General features: G+C 47.8%; 1 protein-coding gene across 6 annotated transcripts in view; it reads left to right on the top strand.

Moving 5' to 3' along the window:
• LOC140905759 (stonustoxin subunit alpha-like) overlaps positions 1–23203 on the top strand; it is a 49001-nt gene that overhangs the window by 10582 nt on the left and 15216 nt on the right. For 2 of the 6 annotated variants that reach the window (XM_073329186.1, XM_073329182.1), the window contains exons 2-4: positions 8789–8875; positions 14530–14895; positions 21926–22057. In XM_073329186.1, coding sequence (XP_073185287.1) covers positions 21961–22057 — 97 coding nt within the window. In that variant the 5' untranslated portion in view covers positions 8789–8875; positions 14530–14895; positions 21926–21960. Of the gene's footprint in view, positions 1–8457; positions 8707–8788; positions 8876–13509; positions 14896–21925; positions 22058–23203 lie in introns of those variants that run through there. The other 4 variants (XM_073329187.1, XM_073329184.1, XM_073329183.1 and 1 more) reach the window with 4 other exon arrangements.

The following is a 23203-nucleotide window of genomic DNA, read 5'->3' as shown; positions in this document are numbered from 1 at the left end:
ATACAGAATTACTCAAGATAGTTAAGTCCAAATCTGACTACAAAGAGCTACAAAGGGATCTCACAAAATTGGGTGAGTGGGCAACAAAATGGGCAACAAGATGAAATTCAATATTGATAAATGCAAAGTAATGTACACAGCAAAATATAATCCCAACTCTACATACAAAATAATGGGGTCTAAATTAGCTGTTACCTGTCAAGAAAGAGACCTTGCAGTCATTGTGGGTAGTTCTCTGAAAACATCTGCTCAATTACCAGTAGCAGTAAAAAAAAACTGTCGGAGTTTTGGGAATCATTAGGAAAAAGAAGGATAATAAGACAGAAAATATCATAGTGCCTCTATATAAACCCTGGGACACCCACATTCTGAATACTGCATGCAGACATGGTCGCCCCATCAAATATATGTATATATATTGGATTTCAAAAAGAGATGGGCAACAGAAATTATTATGGTTATGGAACAACTTCCATTTGAGGAGAGATTAAAAAAACTAGGACTTTTCCGCTTCAAAACGAGATGACTAAATAGGATATGATGGAGGTCTATACAATCATGGATGGTGTGGAAAAAACTGAATAAGGAAGTGTTATTTACTCCTTTACAGAACACAAGAACTAGGGGTCACCCAATGAAATTAATAGGCAGCTGATTTAAAACAAACTAAAGAAAGTATTTCTTCACATGCAGCCTGTGGTCCTCTTTGCCAGGGGATGTTGTGAAGGCCAAAACTATAACAGGGTTAAAAGAAGAACTAGATAAGTTCATGGAGGGTAGGTCCATCAATGGCTATTAGCCAGGATGGGCAGGAATGCAACCCCATGCTCTGGGTATCCCTAATCTCTGTTTGTCAGAAGCTGGGAGTGGGTGCCAGGGGATGAATCACTTGAAGATTGCCTATTTTGTCCATTCCCTCTGAAGTACCTGATATTGGCTACTGTTGGAGACAGGGTACTTGGCTAGATTGACCATTGGTCTGACCCCATATGGCCAGTCAGATGTTCTTATACAAAACCCAGCTGTGTCTGTCCCCCACTGTAACCCACTAGACCCCCATGATAAATGAAGTGTGTGTGTGTGGAGGGGGGGGGGAGCTCCCTTTGATGGACATACAGACAGCCAGTTAGCTGTAAAATCCCTCTTGGTAGCTGTTCTCTGGTTGCTTTACCTGTAGCTGGCTGGGTGTCCATCAAAGGTAGCTACCCACACACACACACACACACTTCATTTATCACAACCCCATTCCCCACTACGAGCTGAGATAGAACCCAGGAGTCCTCACGTGGTCTGTCTCTCATAGATCATAGAATCATAGAATATCAGGGTTGGAAGGGACCTCAGGAGGTCATCTAGTCCAACCCCCTGCTCAAAGCAGGACTGATCCCCAATTAAATCATCCCAGCCAGGGCTTTGTCAAGCTTGACCTTAAAAACTTCTAAGGAAGGAGATTCCACCACTTCCCTAGGTAACGCATTCCAGTGTTTCACCACCCTTCTAGTGAAAAAGTTTTTCCTAATATCCAACCTAACCCTCCCCCACTGCAACTTGAGACCATTACTCCATGTCCTCTCATCTGCTACCACTGAGAAGAGTCTAGATCCATCCTCTTTGGAACCCCCTTTCAGGTAGTTGAAAGCAGCTATCAAATCCCCCTCACTCTTCTCTTCTGCAGACTAAACAATCCCAGTTCCCTCAGCCTCTCCTCATAAGCCATGTGCCCCAGCCCCCTAATCATTTTTGTTGCCCTTCACGGGACTCTCTCCAATTTTTCCACATCCTTCTTGTAGTGTGGGGCCCAAAACTGGACACAGTACTCCAGATGAGGCCTCACCTCCACAGAGTTAGTAACAAAGTAAGAATATGCATTACAATTTTAAACCTAACCAGTGTCCCTTAAGTGACTGGCCACAAGATGTCAGAACATGTTAGAATATATTAGTAGTAGAGCTGAGTGGGTTTAATATTTTTTTAATGTTCTTTATTCTATATAGGAATTAGATAGTGCTCCTTTCAGCTAATTGCAACACTATCTGCCAAAAATCTAGTTTTCAGGTGCCTAAATAGCCCCTGGAATTATGCTTAAAGTTGCCCCTCCCCACCAAAATCTGAAATGGTGCCCCTGTCCACTTCTGCAGCAGGGAATATGGATGTTTCCCCGGCTGGGTGCTGCTCTGGGGTGGAGGAAGAAGAAGCAGATGCAACGTCCTGTGCTGATGCTCACCAGAGGGGAAAAGCAGGAGCCTCCCTGAACTGCTAGGGTCTCTGATTCCCCAGCCCCTACAGTGAGAACGGCTTTGGGTTTCTAAGGGAAGGGAAATGGGAGTGAGCTCTGCCTGTTGCAGCTCTGATTGGTTACTGTATACCAGGAGGTGGACAAGTGGAGGGTGAAGCCAATCAGAGGGCCCAAATTCACATGAGGGCAGGAGCTTCTCCCGTTAAGTGTCACACCAGTTCCAGCCCTTGCCAACAGCATTTCAAAATACAGATGTGGCCTTAGCAAAGGGAATAAAGTCTTATGATGAAGCGGGGTCACCACACCACACAACCAACCCTGAGGAGGGGAGATGAACCCATAACTGACCAGAGCTAAGGGGATACCTGAGGCCACAGCGAAAATACAGAGCTCCCTGCTGGCCCCAAAACTTCCATATGAACTAGCGCTGGAAGCGAGGACACATGCTTTTTTGGAGAGGAAGGAAGTGTGATGGTGGGCCTGAAAACAGGGGATTAAATTCCCCATCAGCCTCATCCACATTGCACTTGACTTTCCCCTGGCAACCAAAGTCCTACCCGGCTTCTGGCATGCCAAGTGAGTCCAGTGGTCAACTTCTCAAAGCTTCCATCCATGGAGGTTTGGCCTATTATAGAGCCTTGCGACTGCCATGAGTATTCACATACATGTGCAGCCTCCTTTGTGCATAACTGACTTCCTCACACTCATGATGTTGGGATGTCCTTATCCTACAGGACAGTATATTAATGGTCTCAACTTATGATCATCTATGTCAATTTGTGTCCAATGGAAGATTGTGATTATGCATCTTTGGATGTTCCTATCCTAAACTATCCAAAAGCTGGTATAAGTACATATTCCTGGAGTTGCCTATTACAATTTTATACAAAACTCCCCTAAACATAATATTCCCAATTCCCCGGTAACTCAGGGTCACTGTTGGGTAGCTCACTTCAGCTACCCAAAGCCTTATATATCTGCTCAAGCTAAATATCTTACATGATGTAGGTCTGTAGGTTACTTGTGTTGCTGCTACATAAAATACCTGAAAGCTAGGTCTATGGGCTACAGCCTGTAAAAAGAAAGAAAGAAAGAACGAAAGAAAGAAAGAAAAGGACTTGATAAAGGAACCCTTTGGCTCACCACTCTCTGGAGTAAGAGCCATGACTTGGGACAGATTTTCAGGACTCTGAGGTTTTACTTCTGAGTTATTGTCTGAAAAAGTCAGCCCCTATAAGGAGGACGATTGGATAAACAAGTGTACAGAGTCTCTGCAACAGGGCCTGGAAGAGAAACAAGAAAGGGCAGACCAGGGCAGATCACCACAGACACAAGAGGGTGGACAGGGCCAGACAACCACCTACAAGGGGGGGTTCACTAGACACAGTGTCAGTTCCATCACCAACACTCACAATCTCACCGACAATGTTACTGGTAAATCATAGAATCATAGAATATCAGAGTTCAAAGGGACCTCAGGAGGTCATCTAGTCTAACCCCCTGCCGAAAGTAGGACCAATCGCCAACTAAATCATCCCAGCCAGGGCTTTGTCAAGCCTGACCTTAAAAATATCTAAGGAAGGAGATTCCACCACCTCCCTAGGTAACGCATTCCAGTGTTTCACCACCCTCCTAGTGAAAAAGTTTTTCCTAATATCCAATCTAAACCTCACACACTGCAACTTGAGACCATTACTCCTTGTTCTGTCATCAGCTACCACTGAGAAGAGTCTAGATCCATCCTCTTTGGAACCCCCTTTCAGGTAGTTGAAAGCAGCTATCAAATCCCCCCTCATTCTTCTCTTCCGCAGACTAAACAATCCCAGTTCCCTCAGCCTCTCCTCATAACTCATGTGTTCCAGTCCCCTAATCATTTTTGTTGCCCTCCGCTGGACTCTTTCCAATTTTTCCACATCCTTCTTGTAGTGTGGGGCCCAAATCTGGACATAGTACTCCAGATGAGGCCTCACCAATGTTGAATAGAGGGGAACGATCACGTCCCTCAATCTGCTGGCTATGCCCCTACTTATACATCCCAAAAAGGCCATTGGCCTTTTTGGCAACAAGGGCACACTGTTGACTCATATCCAGCTTCTCGTCCACTGTCACCCCTAGGTCCTTTTCTGCAGAACTGCGGATAAATCAATAAACTCTTCTGGGAATATGGCTGTGAAATAGAAATCAAGTCAATCATTAAGCACCTTTTCTGCAGCTTATCTAAAAGAGAAGGATGTGAGCAACACCTGTGAGACTCCTAGTGAGGAAGTGTACAGAGGTAAACCTGAAAATAAAACTAAAGATAAAAGACACAATAATGTCTTTCAAAGCCAGTAATTCTGTACATTGCCTGCTGTTTGCAGCTGCCAGCAGGGCAATGTCTCTCCACTCCCTTCCAGGAACTCTGTGATTTGGAGTTCAAACTCCTGATTTATTGAGATACAATTATTTAGATACGCTCATGAAATTATTTACTATTCATCTAGTCCAAAGGTAAGAAATCTGCTGTGGAATGGGTCCTGTCCTTGGGCCAGTGCTCCAGCTCAGTATGAGACCAAAGGTTACCTGTTCCCTAACAACTCCTCAGCTGCCCTATATCTCTGGCTTTGGTGGAGAGAGACATGGCTGGAGGATACAGAAGGGTCCTGCTATAGGTGGGATGACGTGTGGTGTGGGGGAGACAGAGAGACCCTGGTAAGCGCGTAGGATATTGGGAGGGATATAGATCACCCAGGCATGGAGGTGGACATGGGCGGGATTCAGACAGTCCTTGGCTTGTGAGGGGATGTGGACACAGAGTCATGTTCTCCACACACAGAACTCACCTGACAGAAAACACAAAAATCAAGGAAATTAAAATTCACGACACCGAAATGGACATACCCTCGACTCTTCCACCAAAGGCGCAGACTTTACTGCTCCACCAACCACTGTGGATCCCTGAGCACACACCACAGCCGTAACTCTGTTCTCCTCGCCCCTTTCATCTGCACAAACCTTTGCCAAACTGCGCCCGGCCAACACTCTGAGTCAGGGATGTTTGCTGTAGTTGTCTGCAGTGGGTAGTTTTTTAAAGGAGATGGAAGGCTGGGATTTCTAGTGAGTCAGAACTAAGGTTATGGTTTGTAATCTGTGACATATGGTAAAGTGGAGGGAGATGTTTCTCCAGGACCTGCCAACAGCAACTCCGGGCCCTGCAGCAGAACAGTCTATGGGCTGCCATATACTCACAAGAGGCGCCCGCATGGATGCAGTCCTCCTGACATTTGGGCAGTGCCGCACCTGTGCTAGCCAGTGCCCAGCGAGCTGCTGGCTGCCGTTCTGCTCTCTTCTGATACGGCCGGGGCTTCCACATGCCCACCTGGTAGTGTTGCCAACTGTCTAATCGCACAAACTCAAAGACCCTTTCCCCGCCCCTTCCCTGAGGCTAGGCCCCTTTCTTGCCCCTTTTCCAAGCCCCCCCCCACACACTCACTCAATTCTCCCTCCCTCCATTGCTCACCCCCCCACACTCACTTTCATGAGGCTGGGGCAGGGGCTTTGGGTGCAGGAGAGGGGGCAGGGGGCAGGCTCTGGGAGGCAGGTTTGGTGCTGGCTCTGGGCTGTGGCAGGGGGTAGGTGTGCCGGAGGGGGTCAGGGGCTCAGTGCTTAACTCAGGTGGCTCCTGAAAGTGACTGGCACACCCCTCTCACAGCAGTTCCTAGGCAGCGGGGACAGGGGGTCTCCACGCACACTGCCTATAGGCACCAGCCAATGGGAGCTGCAGAGTCAGTACTCAGGGTGGGGGCAGTGCACAGAGGCCCCCCCCACCCCGGGGCTGCAGGGACATGTCCTGCCACCGGCTGCTTCCGGGAGTGGAGTACAGCAAGGGCAGGCAGGAAGCCTGCTTTAGCCTGGCTGCACTGCCGGCGGCAACAGTGGTGGCCAGGAGTCCGCAGGCCTTTTATACCACCCAGGCCCCTGGGCAATTGCCCCTGTTGCCTGCCCCATCAGCAGGCCTGTGTTTCTCTGTGGGTGTGGGAGCAGCGGTTATCAAGGAAAATGGCTTAACTTTTCATTTCTTTGCTTTTACATATTTGAGTCAGGTATGTTAAGCAGTGGCCACCTTAATTGTTTCCTGAGAATGTTGTTTGTGTATTAATTTGCTAGGTTTTAGTCAGTGGTTAATCTGGGTGGTTTGGGTTGGAGCTGTATCACAGAGCTGCACTTGCTGACAGAAGATATTTTCCGTTCGCAGCTGTACATAAAATCTTTGTCGAAAGATCAAATTTAACAGAAAACCAGTGATGCTGTGTGACGTTATCTGATTAAAATATCACCATATAGATCATTGCAGCCACCACTATTGTACAGTTGCAAGATTGTCAAGTAAGGTGTCTATAAAAAGGTTGTAATTTGCTCGTTATGATTGTGCTATTTTTATGCATGTTTCATTTTTGTATTTGAAGTTGTGAGTATTGGCTATGTACTTGTATTTCAATGCGTTTGATTCTGAGTAGTACCAGTGAAGCATTTGGCCAGCTTATTGAGAAGGGGCTATTCAAATTAAGTGGCTCATCAAGAAATATTTAACTGACAGTGAACCTTGGGACATGCTAAACCACATCCGATGAGCCTTCCTGGGAACGTTCAAAGTAGCAAGTGAATAATGGTGTCTGCCTGTAAAGAACTGAGTCAGGCAAGGACATGTGTCTTGCCCATGTGACTCCAGGCTCCATCTTGCTGCTGTAGTTTTCCACAGAACAAAGGGGTGTCCTTCCACAGGGCAGAGGATATAAAAGGCCCTGGAAATCCCTCCGTTATGTCTTCAATCCTGCTTCTGACCTCTGGAGGAACTTTGCTATAAACTGAAGCTCTGAACAAAGGACTGAATGACCCAACCAAGCTGGCATGTAATCCAGAGTACGGATTTGAGCGAGCAGTTTATTCCACCACTGCTACAAGCCTGAACCAAGAACTTTGCAATTGTTGTATATGTTTGATTTCTCTAACCAATTTTAACTTTCATCTATGTTTCTTTCTTTTTATGAATAAACCTTTAGATTTTAGATACTAAAGGATATTGGCAACAGCGTGATTTTTGGTAAGATCTAATTTGTATATTGAGCTGTGTTGTGTGGCAGGTCCTTTGGGATCAGGAAGACGCGGTCCGGCCGACATATGAGCAGCGCTGCACCTGCGCTGGTTGGTGCCCAGCGAGCTGCCGGCTGCACTGCTGGGTGTGCTCTTCTGGCACAGACATGACTTTGACATTCCCGCCCGGTAGGGTTGCCAACTTTCTAATCATGCAAACCCAAAGACCTTGCCCTGCCCCTTCCCTGAGGCCATGCCCCTGTCCCTCCTCTTCTCCGAGGCCCCACCCCCTGCTCACTCTATCCCCTCTCTATCACTCACTCTCCCCCACCCTCACTCACTTTCACTAGGCTGGGGCAGGGGGTTGGGGTGCAGGAAGTGGGTGCGGGTGCAGGATCTGGGTGGGAGTTTGGGTGCAAGGTGCTGGTTCCTGGCTGGGGCAGGGGGTTGGGTTGAAGGAGGGGATGAGGTGGGTGGCACTTACCTCGGGCGGCTCCTGAAAGTGACTGGCACACCCCACAGGCAGCGCCTCCTAGGCGGGGGAGCCAGAGGGTCTCTGCACGCCACTGCCCACAGGCACCACCCCCGCAGTTCGCATTGGCTGCAGTTCCTGGCCAATGGGAGCTGTGGAGTCAGTGCTGGGGGTGGGGGAAGCATGTGGAGACCTCTTCCCCCCTCCCCCGGGGCCGCAGGGACAGGGTCTGCCGCTTCTGGGAGCAGTGCAGAGCGAGGGAGGGCAGGAAGCCTGCCTAAGCCTGCTGTGCTGCCAGCGGCGGTGGCTGGGGGACCCCGGGCCCTTTTAAATCACGTGGGCCCCTGGGCAATTGGCCCCTTTGACCCTCCGCCCCCCGTCAGCGTGCCTGAACTTGGGACAGTGAGATCCACAGATTAATTATGAGTAGTATGCAGAAAGTATTTTTTATCATTTTAATCTGTAGCTTTGTATTACATTGAGTGTTCCTTTGTTCTACCGTAATGACTATCGGGACATTTATCTGTTAGACTGTCACACTGCAAGGTGGGAATCTGAGTCAACGGATACTGCCTGACGCACTCTCAGGCGGTCTTTAATTATGTTTTCATGCTCTTGAATTCATATTAATGCTGGTTCCCCCTCCCTTGTAATAAAATTTTTCTTTTGTTATACACAGGTGCAGCGGCTGCGAGTGGGGAAGTATTCTCTCCTAAAGGCATCCAGAGTTTTCCCAAATTAGTGGGTTAGGGGGTCGAGCAGGTTCTGTTCTGCAATGTTAAGAGTGACTCCTAAATATTGTGCTTGGCCTTGTTGCTGCTGACACCACACAGCAGAAGGTGTCAGCAGTTACATACCTGCTATCCGTATAAGCGACTGAAGGGAAACGAAAAACTCTGATAAGAGAATAGTTTGGTTTAAGGACTGGGTGAGTTGGAGCTGTGGTATGCGCCGATGATTCCCAATTGTTGAGTCAGTTCTATTGTTGATTTCTTTGTGTTTATTTGTAGGCCGAGGTTTTGGAAACTGTGTTTCGCCATTTGCACGGAGCGCACAGCTTCAGACTGGGTGTGCGCCTTCAGGAGACAGGTGTCCAGGTAAGGAAAAATTATGATGCCTTGCTTTCTCAGGTGTGCCATTGACCGGTGAGGATCCTGGAGAGAACATGGGGTGCTGCTGACAGGCCAAAAGGTGGTACCTTGTACTGATAGTGATCTGTGACCAAAGTAAATTTCAGAAACCACCTGTGGGCAGGATGTATCATAAAGTGAAAATAAACATCTTGCGGGTCGAGGGCTGAAACCAGTCTTCCTCCTCCAGCACCGCTATTATTGTTAAAGTGACCATCCTGAATCTTTGCTTCCTCGCAAACTTGTTTAGTTGTTGGTTGACACCCCCTGCTTTTCTTTTGTGTTAAAAAATAGTGGGAGTAAAAACCCTTCCCCCATGTTGTACAGAGACAGATTCCACTGCCCCCAATTGGAGGAGATGAACTACCTCTTGGCATAACAAGTGTTTGTGAGGGGGTCCCTGAAGAGGGATGGGGACGTGGAGTGGATAGAGGGTATAGACAGGAAAGCGAAGGTGTAGCTCAATTGAATTACTTCTAGGGCCCATTTATCTGTGGTAATAGCTGCCCGGTTGATGTAGAAAGGGAGCAAATGGTCTCCACAGAGCTGGATGATTAGCATATGCACTGGAATGGATGAGAGATCATCTAGACCCTCAACCAAGACTTCTGTCAAGGTTCCTTCCCCACTCTGAACTCTAGGGTACAGATGTGGGGACCTGCATGAAAGACCCCCTAAGCTTATTCTTACCAGCTTAGGTTAAAAACTTCCCCAAGGTACAAACTTTGCTTTGTCCTTGAACCGTATGTTGCCACCACCAAGCATCTTAAACAAAGACCAGGGAAATAGCCCACTTGGAGATGTCTTTGCCCCAAAATATCCCCCCAAACCCTACACCCCCTTTCCTGGGGAAGGCTTGATAAGAATCCTCACCAATTGGTACAGGTGAACACAGACCAGGAATGGATATTCCTGTCCGTGTGTCTTTTGGTAACTTAAGGTGTTGCCAAGAGGGATTCTCTATGTTTGGAATCAGATTACCCTGTAAGGTATTTACCATCCTGATTTTACAGAGGTGATTCTTTTACCTTTTCTTTAATTAACATTCTTCTTTTAAGAACCTGATTGCTTTTTCATTGTTCTTAAGATCCAAGGGTTTGGGTCTGTGTTCACCTGTACAAATTGGTGAGGATTCTTATCAAGCCTTCCCCAGGAAAGGGGGTGTAAGGCTTGGGGGGATATTTTGGGGGAAGGCGTCTCCAAGTGGGCTCTTTCCCTGGTCTTTGTTTAAGATGCTTGGTGGTGGCAGCATACGGTTCAAGGACAAAGCAAAGTTTGTACCTTGGGGAAGTTTTTAACCTAAGCTGGTAAGAATAAGCTTAGGGGGTCTTTCATGCAGGTCCCCACATCTGTCATCTGCTACCACTGAGAAGAGTCTAGATCCATCCTCTTTGGAACCTCCTTTCAGGTAGTTGAAAGCAGCTATCAAATCCCCCCTCATTCTTCTCTTCCGCAAACTAAACAATCCCAGTTCCCTCAGCCTCTCCTCATAACTCATGTGTTCCAGTCCCCTAATAATTTTTGTTGTCCTCCGCTGGACGTTTTCCAATTTTTCCACATCCTTCTTGTAGTGTGGGGGTCCAAAACTGGACACAGTACTTCAGATGAGACCTCACCAAAGATGACCCAGGAGTGATCACTGGCCTAGTAGGTTCCAGGATATCTCCTATTATGGGTTATAAACTACATAGTTACAAGGCCTCTAGGACCAATGGGTAACTAAACTCCCATTATCTTCTGATAAACTGAGGTTCCTTCTTTTGGACCTTTGATAATTATTCATTTGACCATTACTTTGTGTTACCATGGACTTGAGCCCCAGGACGCACAACACACTGCTTCAGCTGAACTTGGACTTGTCCTTAGAGCTAGGTGAGTTGGGGTGTAGCTTTGGCTGCTCCACACCAGAAGCCTCATCTCCAGCTTACTTTTTTCCAATTTTCTCTCTAAGTCCCATCTTTCATGGGTGAGGGCCAGATGTGTCTCAGTTAAGGAATGCATCTGGTCTCTCCGTTCCTGGGTGGCCTTTTTCTTTACCACTTCTACATTTAACATCAAGGCCCATGGGTTAGGATGATCAAAAATAGCTCAGCTTTGTTCTATTTGTATGAAACCTGCTTCATGCCCCTTAATATACTTGAACACAAAAAACGCTAGAGCCATATTCAAACTCACCCTGGCATGGTCTGCTGGGAACTTGGCCAGATCCATTTCTCTTCCAGGTTTTCTTCTGGGGCATTAATAAAGAAGTTAAATAATGTAGGGCCAAGAACGACCTGTGCGGGATCCCACTGTAAGAGGCCTGCTTGATGACAATTCCCCACTTACACTTTCATTGTGAAATTTATCAATTAGCCATTTTTTAATCTATTTAGTGTGTCATGTTCATTTTATATCAGTCTAGTTTTTTAATCAAGCTGGTGTACGGTACCAAGTAAAACACTTCACAGAAGTCTAAGTATATTGCATCAGTGCTATTACCTTTATCAACCAAACTTGTAATCTCAAAAAAAAAGATATCAAATTAGTTTGACAGGATCTGTTTCCCATGAACCCAGGTTGATTTGCATGAATTACATCACCCGTCTCTAGTTCTTTATTTAGTGAATCTTTATGATCTTTCCTAGGAAAGACGTCTGTTCCTTGTCTTGACAGCTAGCAACTCATTGCCTTTTAGACTTTGGCACACTATGTGATGGATTAGAGAAGGGTGATGTAATTCATGCAAATCAACCAGGGTTCCTGTGAAATAGATCCTGTCAAACTACCTGCCGGGCTGGTAACCCCTTACCTATTACCTGGTTTTATGTGCTTCATACAATTCCTTATAGTCTCCAAAAGAATTGACTTTTGGTCCCCCCTGCAGAGGAGGGGAACGGCAGTCTTTCCCTCTCCAAACTGGACCTAAAGAGGGTACCGTTACTACAATTAATACCTATAAGTCATAATTCAAATCACAAATCTCCCTTTAACGCGTGTATATCTTAACCAAGGCTAATTTCCTTCTTGTGGAATTACAAATAGCAAAACAACCCGTCAATAATAGATTACTATTGCCCCACAAGAATTAATCACAGAGTTGGTCCAGCAAGATCAAATCAGAAGGAATATAGTAAACAGGCGAGAAACAAAAAAGAGGAACAAAAGCAAAGCAAAAGAGGAATTCTCATATTCCAAAAAGCTGCAGGGTTATCACTGTATCTGGTCTCCAACTGAGAAGTCCAAATTGTTTTTATCTCCGATTTTTCTAAGGGGAGCTGAATCCATCCTGGGCTTTTGGCCACAGGAAGGGGATCTCCCCTTGCATGCCTTGGGGTCCCCGTTTGGGTGCCTGATCTACTGATTGTGTTTTAATTATATTAATTACTAAAGAATTCTCATTTAACACTCTGTGCTTTGACTGGGTCTAGTCCCACAACCAGGTCCAGAGCTGTTGGCATTACTATTGATTTCGGAACCCTGATGTGCACACTTCAGAAAAACCTTTGGACTCTGCAATAGTTTTACTGGAACAATCAATAAAAATTCAAACCCTCCCGCCCAGCAAAGGAGGCAGAGAGAGTGTTAGTCAGTATCCTCACCATCGTCATCACCACCAGTGGTTGGCACCTCCCAAGGCATGCAGGCCAGGAGACAACTTTTGTAAAGGGTTATGCTGATGCTCGCTATGCTTAGTGCATAGTCTGTAGGGGTTGCAGCCCCTTTTCCTTAGCTGTATTTCCGCACCCTACTGATGTCGGGATGCCCTTCTCCCATAGCTTATTAGGCCTTTTACCTCAAGCTTATTTATGTCAATTAGTTACTGTGACATTCTTGTGGTTGGACATCTGCTGGTGTTCCTAACCTAAAATATATAACGCTGATTTCAGCTGGCATCTTGTGGTAACCTGGCAGCAGTTTAGTCAGACTTGGCGATTACAGCATTCTGTCTTGGGCTATCTTGGGCCATTGCTACCTTATGATAACTTATGATATAGGGTCACTTACTGGTTAGTTGCTTATGCTAAGGCTTTTGGGGCCCTATGCCTTGATTAGCTTAGCTAAACTATTGTCTTCCAGCCCTTGAGGCTGGTAGGCTCATTGCATTAGTGCCTTAACTTATCCCTAGACCTTACCTAGCAAATACCTACACCTATAGGCTACAAGTCCCCCTCCCCCTCCCACCACCACCTTGATAGGATAAAGACCCCATCACATAAACTCAGATCAGTGATTGACTGTCTGGGACAAATAGTTGCGTGGGAGTATTCTAGTACCTGATACAACTTTGTTGTAACTGCAGGCCACATAATTATTCGGTTCTTTGTATTGTGTTACTGCATCTTGAGGGATTATCTGGAATTGAGTGGTGCTTTGTGTTGATTGGTTACCACCTGAGCTGCAATGGGATTGGGAGCACATATAATTTGGGAAAAAGAAAAGGAGGACTTGTGGCACCTTAGAGACTAAGCAATTTATTTGAGCATAAGCTTTCATGAGCTACAGCTCACTTCATTGGATGCATTCAGTGGAAAATACAGCATCCAATGAAGTGAGCTGTAGCTCACAAAAGCTCATGCTCAAATAAATTGGTTAGTCTCTAAGGTGCCACAAGTCCTCCTTTTCTTTTTGCATACACACTGTAACAAGAGTGATCACTTAAGATGAGCTATTACCAGCAGGAGAGTGGGGGGGAAGGAAACCTTTTGTAGTGATAATCAAGGTGGGCCATTTCCAACAGTTGACAAGAATGTGTGAGGAACAGTGTGGGGGGAGGGGGGAATAGTTTTACTTTGTGTAATGACCCATCCACTCCCAGTCTTTATTCAAGCCTAAGTTAATTGTATCCAGTTTGCAAATTAATTCCAATTCAGCAGTCTCTCGCTGGAGTCCGTTTTTGAAGTTTTTTTATTGAAGAATTGTCACTTTTAGGTCTGTAATCGAGTGACCAAAGAGATGGAAGTGTTCTCCCACTGGTTTTTGAATGTTATGATTCCTGATGTCAGATTTGTGTCCATTTAGTCTTTTGCGTAGAGACTGTCCGGTGTAACCACTGTACACGGCGGAAGGGCATCGCCGGCACACGATGCCCAGCCCAGTGCAAGGGCAGCGTTTACAGACTGGCAGCCGCCAGGTGCATACTGGCACGTCCGGCCCTGCACTGACAGCGCACTCTTTCCCCCCGGGGGTGGGCCTGTGCCACCTTCCCCACACCCCCATCCAGCACCCCTGCTCCCATGCCCAGCAGCCCTCCACCCAGAGACCCCCACAGATCCCCCCACCACAACTGCACAGGGCTCCGCACAGCACCACCCCTGCCCAGCACCCCCCGCCCACAGGCCCAGGGCACGGCACCACCCCCACTGAGAACCCTGCCCAGTGCCCCCCAGCCCTGCTATGCCCAGCACCCCTCCACCCAGAGACTGTGGCAGTCTCTGCCTGAAAGCAGCACCGTGGAACCCGCATATTCCCCACTGTCATCTAATTAGGATCTGTTTTGTGCAAAGCATGCCTTGTGAGGTATCATGCTAAACGTCTTGATATGTTGAACATTAGTATCCCGTTGGACGGTATGTGCTATCATTGTACGGGAAGTTATGAAGTTTCGCTGTGTGTGTATGTTACTGAAATGTGTTGTGCAGTTAGACACACCTACAACCAGCCTTTCAGGTGCAACAAGAAGGAAGTCAGACACGCTCATGGCTCATTAAAGGGAATCCACACCCACAAGGACTGGCACAGAATTGGTGTACAGTGAAGACTTCTCAGAGGGAGCATGTAGCCAATGGCGACTGCTTGAGCCACGTCACCAGCATAGACATATCCAGCAAGCTGGAAGAAGCTATAAAAGAGGAGAAGTGACATTGTGACTTAGCCTCACTCCCCCACAGCTCAACACCTGGAAGGACGTCTGGTGGATAAAGGCTTTGGACGGGGATCCCAGGCTAGAAAGGAGGATTCCAACCTGTGTACTGAAGATCTGTAACCTGTTTGTTCCATTTATCAAGGTGAGAAACTGCTCGATTCAAATCCTGTCTTGTTTATAGAACTCAGATTGCAAATTTGAAGGAAATCCCTAACCCTAACCCTGATTGAAGGAAATAGATTTTAAGAGCCCTTTATGTCAAAAAAAAGGGCTTCATCATGTGGACGGGTGCGGGTTTACATCAATTTAATGCTGCTAAATTCGACCTAAATTCCTAGTGTAGACCAGGGCTTAGGTAACCAATGATCTGGATGCTTATTACTTATAATCACTTACAATCTTTCTGTAGGTAATAAATCTGGTTTATACTTTACCTAAACCAGTGTGTTTTGGTTGAGTGCTTGGGAAATCTGCTCAGAGTGGCAGATTGGGTAATAAACTTACACTGCTCAGGCTTCTGCCCAGGGCAAGATGGTACAGCTCTGGGATGCAAGGCTGGGGACCTGGGGGGAATTGGCTGGAGTCTCTCTATTGTTGGTTCATGAGTGGCTGGCCAAAGCATTCATGTAACTCAGTGGGGTGTGTCCCTGCCTGTGAATGTCCTATAAGTGCAGGACCTGCCAGAGGGTTGTAGCTTGTCACAGCATCACACAGCGCGAGGGAGCCCAGACTGGTGGGACAGAGGACGTAGCGACACCCCAGTTCCAGATTGCACCCCGGGGAACCCATCACAGAGATCCCTCACAGATTCCCCACCACAACTGCCCAGCACCCTGCACACCACCCCCTGCCCAGCACCTTCCACCCACAGACCCCTGTGCCCAGTGCCCCCCACAGCTCCCCCACAGCTCCCCCACTGCCCAGCTCCCCTGCAGAGCCCCACTACCACAACTGCACAGCGCCCCACACAGAGCCCCCCGCCCAGTGACCTGACACACATCGACCTCCCCCACTACCAGCCCCCCCCACCACACCCCCTATACCCAGCACCCCAAAACACACAAAGCAGGAACGTAGCCACGGGTGGGCCACAGCCCACCCGCTTAGCATCCAGCCCCAGCCCCAGCTCTGCTCCGGCCCCAGCTTGCCCCACTCTGCCTGCCCACCTGGCGCTCCAGCTGCACAGCATGGTCGGGGGCTTTCCCAGCTCTGTCCGCCTGCCTGGCCCTCCAGCCAGGGAATGGGGTCAGGGCATGGGGGCTTGTCCCATTCTGCCTGCCCGCTGCTTCTGTTAGGGAGCTGGGTGAGGGCGTGGGAGCTTACCCCGCTCCGCCTGCCCGGCACTCCCAACAGGGACCTCGGTCAGGGTGCAGGGGCTTGCGATTCCCCCCATCCTGACCCTGCTCCCTGGCTGCAGCAATGGGCGGTGATGGAGGGGGTAGGGCAGAGCAGGTAGGGACACCCATTTTTCTGGGGCACCCCAATTGGGGGCGCCCGTTAGGAGGCTTATTCCTTCACCCACTCACTTCCCTGGTCCTTCTCGTATGAACAGAGAGCAGCAATCCCCGAAGTCCAAAGGTGCAAACAATTCGATGTTTATTAGGGTGAACTTCCAGCAAGCATGATTCCAGTTTCCTTCCTCAGTGTCCCCCTTCCCAGCTCTGGCAACACAGAGCCTTACCTGTGTCCCTGTTCCCATTTCCCGCTTTAGCCAAACATGATTCCAATTTCCCCACCCCCATTCCCTGTTCCCATTTCCGCCCCCTCACTTCCTGACTGACTGCAGACTATACAGTAAAACTTGAGTTCCGCTTAGCTATACCTTAACCAATCATTTTACTGAAATGTAACTAACCAATCCTAACATATTGTAACATGATTATGTAACCAATTAGATCCCACCACCTTAATTAGTTTACACCCAGCAAAATTAATTATACAGCAGACAGGAACAATCCCAAAACCAGACAGAGATTATACGGACAAACAATAGGGAAATGGGGACTACACTGACAGAACAACACAGAAATGCATCCGATGAAGTGAGCTGTAGCTCACGAAAGTTTATGCTCAAATAAATTGGTTAGTCTCTAAGGTGCCACAAGTCCTCCTTTTCATTTTGCGAATACAGTTATATATATAGTTGAGTTATACTAAAATCTTTAAACTGAGCAGAGGAAGTCCATAAAACAGGAAGGCAAACCAATCTTGGCTCCATTAAACCAACCAAGCTTTAAGGCCAAGTGGTAACTCATTTGGAATGCTTTCAAAACTGATTGCGAGACTCAAGATAACACATTTTCAAATTGTGACCACCATAAACTCAATGCTAATGTTTAATACACATTAGAGATGCAACTCGCTCTCAGAGCTTGGGTTAGACAAATAAATTTCAGTCAGAGCCTGAGGTTCCTCTTGAAATAGAAGGCAAACAGCATTTGATTGGTAAAATTTCACTCTGTCTCTTTGGAGTTAGTTCTGCTAGTGTGGAACAGGGGTAATCAGGATAAATCTAGAAAGAGGCGTTTCAAGACTGGAACACATACACAGGTAATCTAATGTTGAAGTGATGTGAAAATTATGAGAGGTTATTCTTGTCTCTCTCGTCACTCACAGCATGAGCAGCAGGTTGTGAACAGGAAGGTGAAATGGAGATTACCTGTCACTCGTTCACTCACACACACACACACACAGGCAAGAGCAGTGGCAAAGAAGGTGTGAGGGAAATGGAGGTACAGAAAGTAGGCCTTTAATGCAGTTTAAACCTGAGTTCATTTGAAAGGCAGAATGAAAGGCAGAAGTCTAGTAATGCTCTAACACCCTTCTGTCCCCTGCAGGTAAAATAACACAAGGCGCAGTTTAAAGCAGATAGCACATAAAAAGGTGAAATTATAAGCATTTGGATAACAACTAACTTTAACTAGTAGGCTTGAGGAATGGTTAAATCAGCCTTAAAGCATAAGCATACAACAGTATTGGTGCAGAAATACAGTGCTAGTTACAGAAGTGACGCACTGGAATGGGTTCCCTAGGGAGGGGGTGGAATCTCCTTCCTTAGAGGTTTGTAAGGTCAGGCTTGACAAAGCCCTGCCTGGGATGATTTAGTTGGGCGTTGGTCCTGCTTTGAGCAGGGGGTTGGACTAGATGACCTCCTGAGGGCCCTTCCAACCCGGATATTCTAGGATTCTAACAGCATTTTAGGTGCTACTGCAAAACCGATATCTCGCAGTTCTAAGAACCTGTTCTTGTTTGCTAGCATGGAAAGGATTTTAGATTTCTAAGATACTTACAGCAGTAAGTTTTCTGGTTCCTTGGCCTTATTCACAGTTTGTCTTTCAGTTATTTGGAACAGAATATTTGGCAATATTCCCATGGAAGTTAAGTTAGACTTCTTTTTGCCTCGAAAGGATTCCACCAGTACTAGAGCCTGGCATTACAGAACTCAGGAATTTGGTCCAAGTGGTTAATTACATAGGAAATCATTATAGTTCTCTCCCCATGGAACTTCTGGCCTCCCTTCAGAGCCCAGAGCTTGCCTATGGGTTTGTTGAGGGGAAAAATATCATCTGGCTAAAGTGGAGACAACAGCAGGTTGTGCTGAAAGGGGAACTGTTGGGCTGGAGGCAGGTTACTAGCAGAGTTCCTCAAGGATCAGTACTGGGAATAAGCTATTACCAGCAGGACAGTGGGGTGGGAGGAGGTATTGTTTCATATTCTCTGTGTGTATATAAAGTCTGCTGCAGTTTCCACGGTATGCATCCGATGAAGTGAGCTGTAGCTCACGAAAGCTCATGCTCAAATAAATTGGTTAGTCTCTAAGGTGCCACAAGTACTCCTTTTCTTTTTGCGAATACAGACTAACACGGCTGTTACTCTGAATACTGGGAAAATGTTTATTTAGAACTCTCATTAATGACCCTGGCCCAAAAAGAAGGAGTTTGCTAATGAAATGTGTGGATGATACAATTTGGAATGCCTCATTGCTACAGAGGAAGATAAAAATATCATACAGGAAAAATCAGATAACCTGGAGGACTGCAGTAATAGAAATGGGATGAAATTCAATAGTACAAAGTGCAAGGCTGTGCATTTAGGGGTTACTAAAAAGAATTTCTGCTATAAGCTGGGGGCCCATCAGCTGGAAATGATGAAGGTAAAGTCCCGTCTGTATTCGTAAATCCCAGGATGACCAGGAGTCACCAATGTGATGTGGCCGTGAAAGAGGCAAATGTGATCCTAGGATGTATCAGGCAAGGTATTTCCTGTAGAGAAAGAGAAGTATTAATGCCATTGTACAAGGCACAGGTGAGACCTCAGCTGGAATCCTGTGTGCAAGTCTGGACACCCATGCTTAAGAAATATGAATTCAAACTGGGACAGGTGCAGAGAAGGGCTGCTAGGATCATCACAGGAAAGGAGGGCCTATCTTACTAGAGAAGACTAAAAGCACTTTGCTTGTTTCGCCTCGGGTAATGAAGGCTGAGTGGGGTTAGGATTGCTCTCTAGAAATACATCAGCAGGGTAAGCACCAGGGAGGGAGCAGAACTATTTAAACTAAATGACAATGTTGGTACAAGAACAAATGGCCATGAGTATATTCATGCTGGAAATTAGAAGGAGGTTGCTAACCACCAGAGGAGTGAGGTTGTAGAACAGCCTCCCATTAGGAGTAATGAGCTAGTTTTAAGAAGGAGCTTGGTAAATTTATGAACAGGACAATATGACAGGCTGCCTACTGTATCAGAGGACTGGACTCAACCCGGGAGGTCCCTTCCAGTCCTATGTTAGCTTATATACGAGTATTAAGAAGTACAATTAGTTGATACTATTAAGCTATGGTTTGTTCTAGGAACAATAGGACAATTATATTTCCATCCTGCTAAATATAAATCAGTGACAATTCCTAATACTAGACAAATAATTTCCTACATCATTTGAAATCTCTCAGCTACAATTGTGGGGTACGGCATTTTGGAAAGAGGGCACAGCTGTCCCGTGCGCATGCTAGGAGTATGGCTTACGTAGTGCGCAGCTACTAGTGTGCGTCAACTCAGTGCCAACGTACCCCCATGTGGACAAGGCCTGAGTTCATACATTCGCTGAGATTAAACTTTAAAACAACCCTCTGTAGGGCACATATCAAGAGGAGGCTGGTGTGATGGATTCTGGGGTAAACGTGTAACAGGAAGACAGTTGGTGGGTGGCTTGCGGTTCTGTAAGTGTAGGTAAGAGACATGAAATGGAGCCGTTCCCTTTAACGCTCCTCTGGGAATGGTCTCGGAGAGGGAGATTTCCTTATGCTATATCTATTGGCAGATGTTCCTGCTCTATTCCACGGTGCAAGGCCTGCAAGCAGTGGTGAGTTGGAGCCAGTTCACACCGGTTCACTAGAACCAGTTGTTAAATTTAGAAGCCCTTTTAGAACCGGTTGTTCCGCGGGGGAGAACCAGTTCTAACAGGGCTTCTAAATTTAACCGGCCAAGAGTGGCACCTTAGGCGCCGACTCCATGGGTGCTCCAGCCCTGGAGCATCCACAGGGAAAATTTGGTGGGTGCAGAGCACCCACCGGCAGCTCCCCGCCCCCCCCCCCAACCCCAGCTCACCTCCGCTCTGCCTCCGCCCCTGAACACGCCGCCCTGCTCTGCTTGTCCGCCCCCCCTCCCCCAGGCTACCCGGGAATCAGCCGTTCGCGTGGGAAGCCAGGGGGGTGCAAGGAGGGCCACCCACACTGCAGCAGGTAACCCGGGGTGGGGGGGGTGCAGGGGAACCGCTCCCCGCCCCAGCTCACCTCCGCCACCCTCGGCCTGAGCGGGAAGCCACCGCCTGCTTCTCAGCCCTCCCCAGCTTCCCGCCGAAGAGCTGATTCACGGGAAGCCAGGGCTGGGGTGCGAAGAAGCAGAGCGGGGCGGTGGGTTCGGGGGAGGAGGCGGAACGGAGGTGAGCTGGGGCCGGGCGTGGGGTGGGGAGCTCCTGGTGGGTGCTCTGCACCCACCAAATTCTCCCCGTGGGTGCTCCAGCCCTGGAGCACCCAGGGAGTCGGTGCCTAAGGCACCACTTTTGATGTGATCAGTGGGGGGAGCGGCCGCTCCCCCTGCTCCCCCCCAGCTATGCTCCCCCACCCCTAGGAGCCAGAGGGACCTGCTGGATGCTTCCTGGGAGCTGCCCCAGGTAAGCACCGCCGGGACTCCCCACCTCACCCCCCGGCAGGTGCCTCTGGCTCTTAGGGGCGGGGTGGGCACCCACTACGGTGGCCCACAAGACCCTCCTGCCCGGTTCTAGGGGCAGTCAGGGAACGAGGGAGGGGGATGGATGGGGCAGGGGTCCTGGGGGGCGGGGCGTCAAGGAACGTGTGGGGGGGTTGGACGGGGCAGGAGTCCCGGGAGGCGGGGGTGGGCAACAACCCCCTCGTGGGGTGAGGAGGGAACCCGTTGTTAAGATTTTGGCAGCTCATCACTGCCTGCAAGGTGTATGGTTTTATTTAGAGGGAAGCTCTGGCTTGTGTTCAGTAAGAGCTGTTGCCAGTGTTGTCTTAGCCATTGGGCAGCAGGAATTTATGGCTTCCTGGGCTGCAGCTTAGCCCCCTATCAGGACATAAATTGCATCAAATTATAATTATTTCCCATTCTTGCTAAAAGGAACAATTCTTTTGAAATGTAAAACTGAGAATTCATAATCTGAGGCGAGAAAAGGGAGAGGTAAATCTGTGAGTGACTTTCTTCCTCTCCTGTCCCCTGTGGAGACTAGAAGATCCGTCTTTCTTTCACAGCTCTGTCTTTTCCAAAAGACCGAATAACAGACAGACTCAAGGCACGGTTTTGTAGGCACAGGACTCGGTTTTCTGGCTAGGAGAAAGTTCAGAGAGAGGTTACTTCGGCCAGGTTGAAAACTCAAGGCCTTTGGTTCAGTTTTACTATTCAATTTCTAACCCAACATTTCATGTTAACGTCTTATTACAAATTGCATATTCATGAGTTGACCCCAACATCCAGAAGCAGGTGCTGAGGCCCAAATATGTTGCACCTGTGCAAGTGTTACTGAGATGATACCGGCTCACTCTCAGAAATTTCCTTTCCAGGGCAATGTTCAGAAAAAGCTCTGAAGACTGAAGCCAGTGACTCGATTCTAAATCTGCTCCCCAGAAACTTAAGTGTAACCCCAGTTCTTTCTTGCAGGTCAGACAGAGGAGAGAGCATCTGGGTGTGGAACAATGGCCGGATCAGATGACACCATTGCGATGCCGGCTCTGGGCCGCCCTTTCCAGCTGGGGATGCTGTACGACTGCCGCAGTGACTCCCTCATCCCAGGTAATTGTCACCCGGGGGGAGCCCGGGGCCCAACTTAGCGTTTCAGAAAAAAGAAGCATTTGGCACCTGTTTCTTTTAGGAACATTTGGGTTTGGGATTTGAGTTGGGGAAAAAACAAAGGGCATCCAAACCTGCCCGGGTACTGTCCTGCTGACCCTCCTTACAGCACTGGCTGCACTAGGAGAAAGGAGAAACTTTCCATCCACTCCCCTGCCACTGCGATATCTCTGCAGCCCCACCCGCATGGCAGTCGGCCTAGGAAAGGGGGACAGTGCCCCCGAGCTGGCTCATCCCCCCATTTCCACATGGGACAGGTGAGGTCCTGGTGAGAAGGGTCCTCTCTACACACAGATCTTCGGGGCATGAGGGGACCCATTAGAAGGAAACACTTCAGCTATTCACACGCATCACTGTGACCCATATGAACTGTCCCCCGCTCCCGGAAAAGGCCTGGCATCGCTGTGGACAGCTCAGTGAAAACACCCACTCTGTGTCCAGTGGCAGGCCAAGCCGTGAACAGGGTGCTCGGGTGCCCGAGGAACAGCATGGAAAATGCCACCAGACCTATTCCAATGGCATTATATAAATCAACGGGCCACGCTCCCCTGGAATGTGTGCTCCGTGCTGGCCGTCCCATCACAAAGAGGGTATCACAGAAATCGAGGCAGTTTGGACAATGATGATAAAAATGACTAGAAACCTGGGGAGAATTTCACAGGAAAAGACAAAACAAAATATTTCATATAGAGACAAGAATAAGCTGGAGGTGAAACAGGGATACAGAAGAATGAATGGGCTAGAGAAGGTAAATAGGAAAGGGCTAGAGAAGGTAAATAGGAAGTACCTATTTACTCTCTCATAGAAAGATAACAAGGGGACACTCAAAATTAAAATACAACTAGTTTAAACTCGATAAAGGAAATACATTTTAAAGCAACATAATTAGCATGAGGAACTCACCCCACCAGACATCACTGAATCATAGAAATTTAGGGCTGGAAGGGCCCTTAAGGGGACACCTAGTCCAGCTACCTGCATTGAGGCAGGAATAAGTGCACCAGGGCCATCTCTGAGAGGTATTCGTCTAACCTGTTCTTTAAAACCTACAATGATGGTATCAAGAACATAAGACCGGCCCTACTGGGT

The sequence above is a fragment of the Lepidochelys kempii genome, chromosome 2 (genome assembly GCF_965140265.1).
Source record: "Lepidochelys kempii isolate rLepKem1 chromosome 2, rLepKem1.hap2, whole genome shotgun sequence".
Lineage (NCBI taxonomy): Eukaryota > Metazoa > Chordata > Testudines > Cheloniidae > Lepidochelys > Lepidochelys kempii.
The sequence above is the reverse complement of the archived record's forward strand: the minus strand, read 5'-3'. Positions and strand labels throughout refer to the sequence as shown.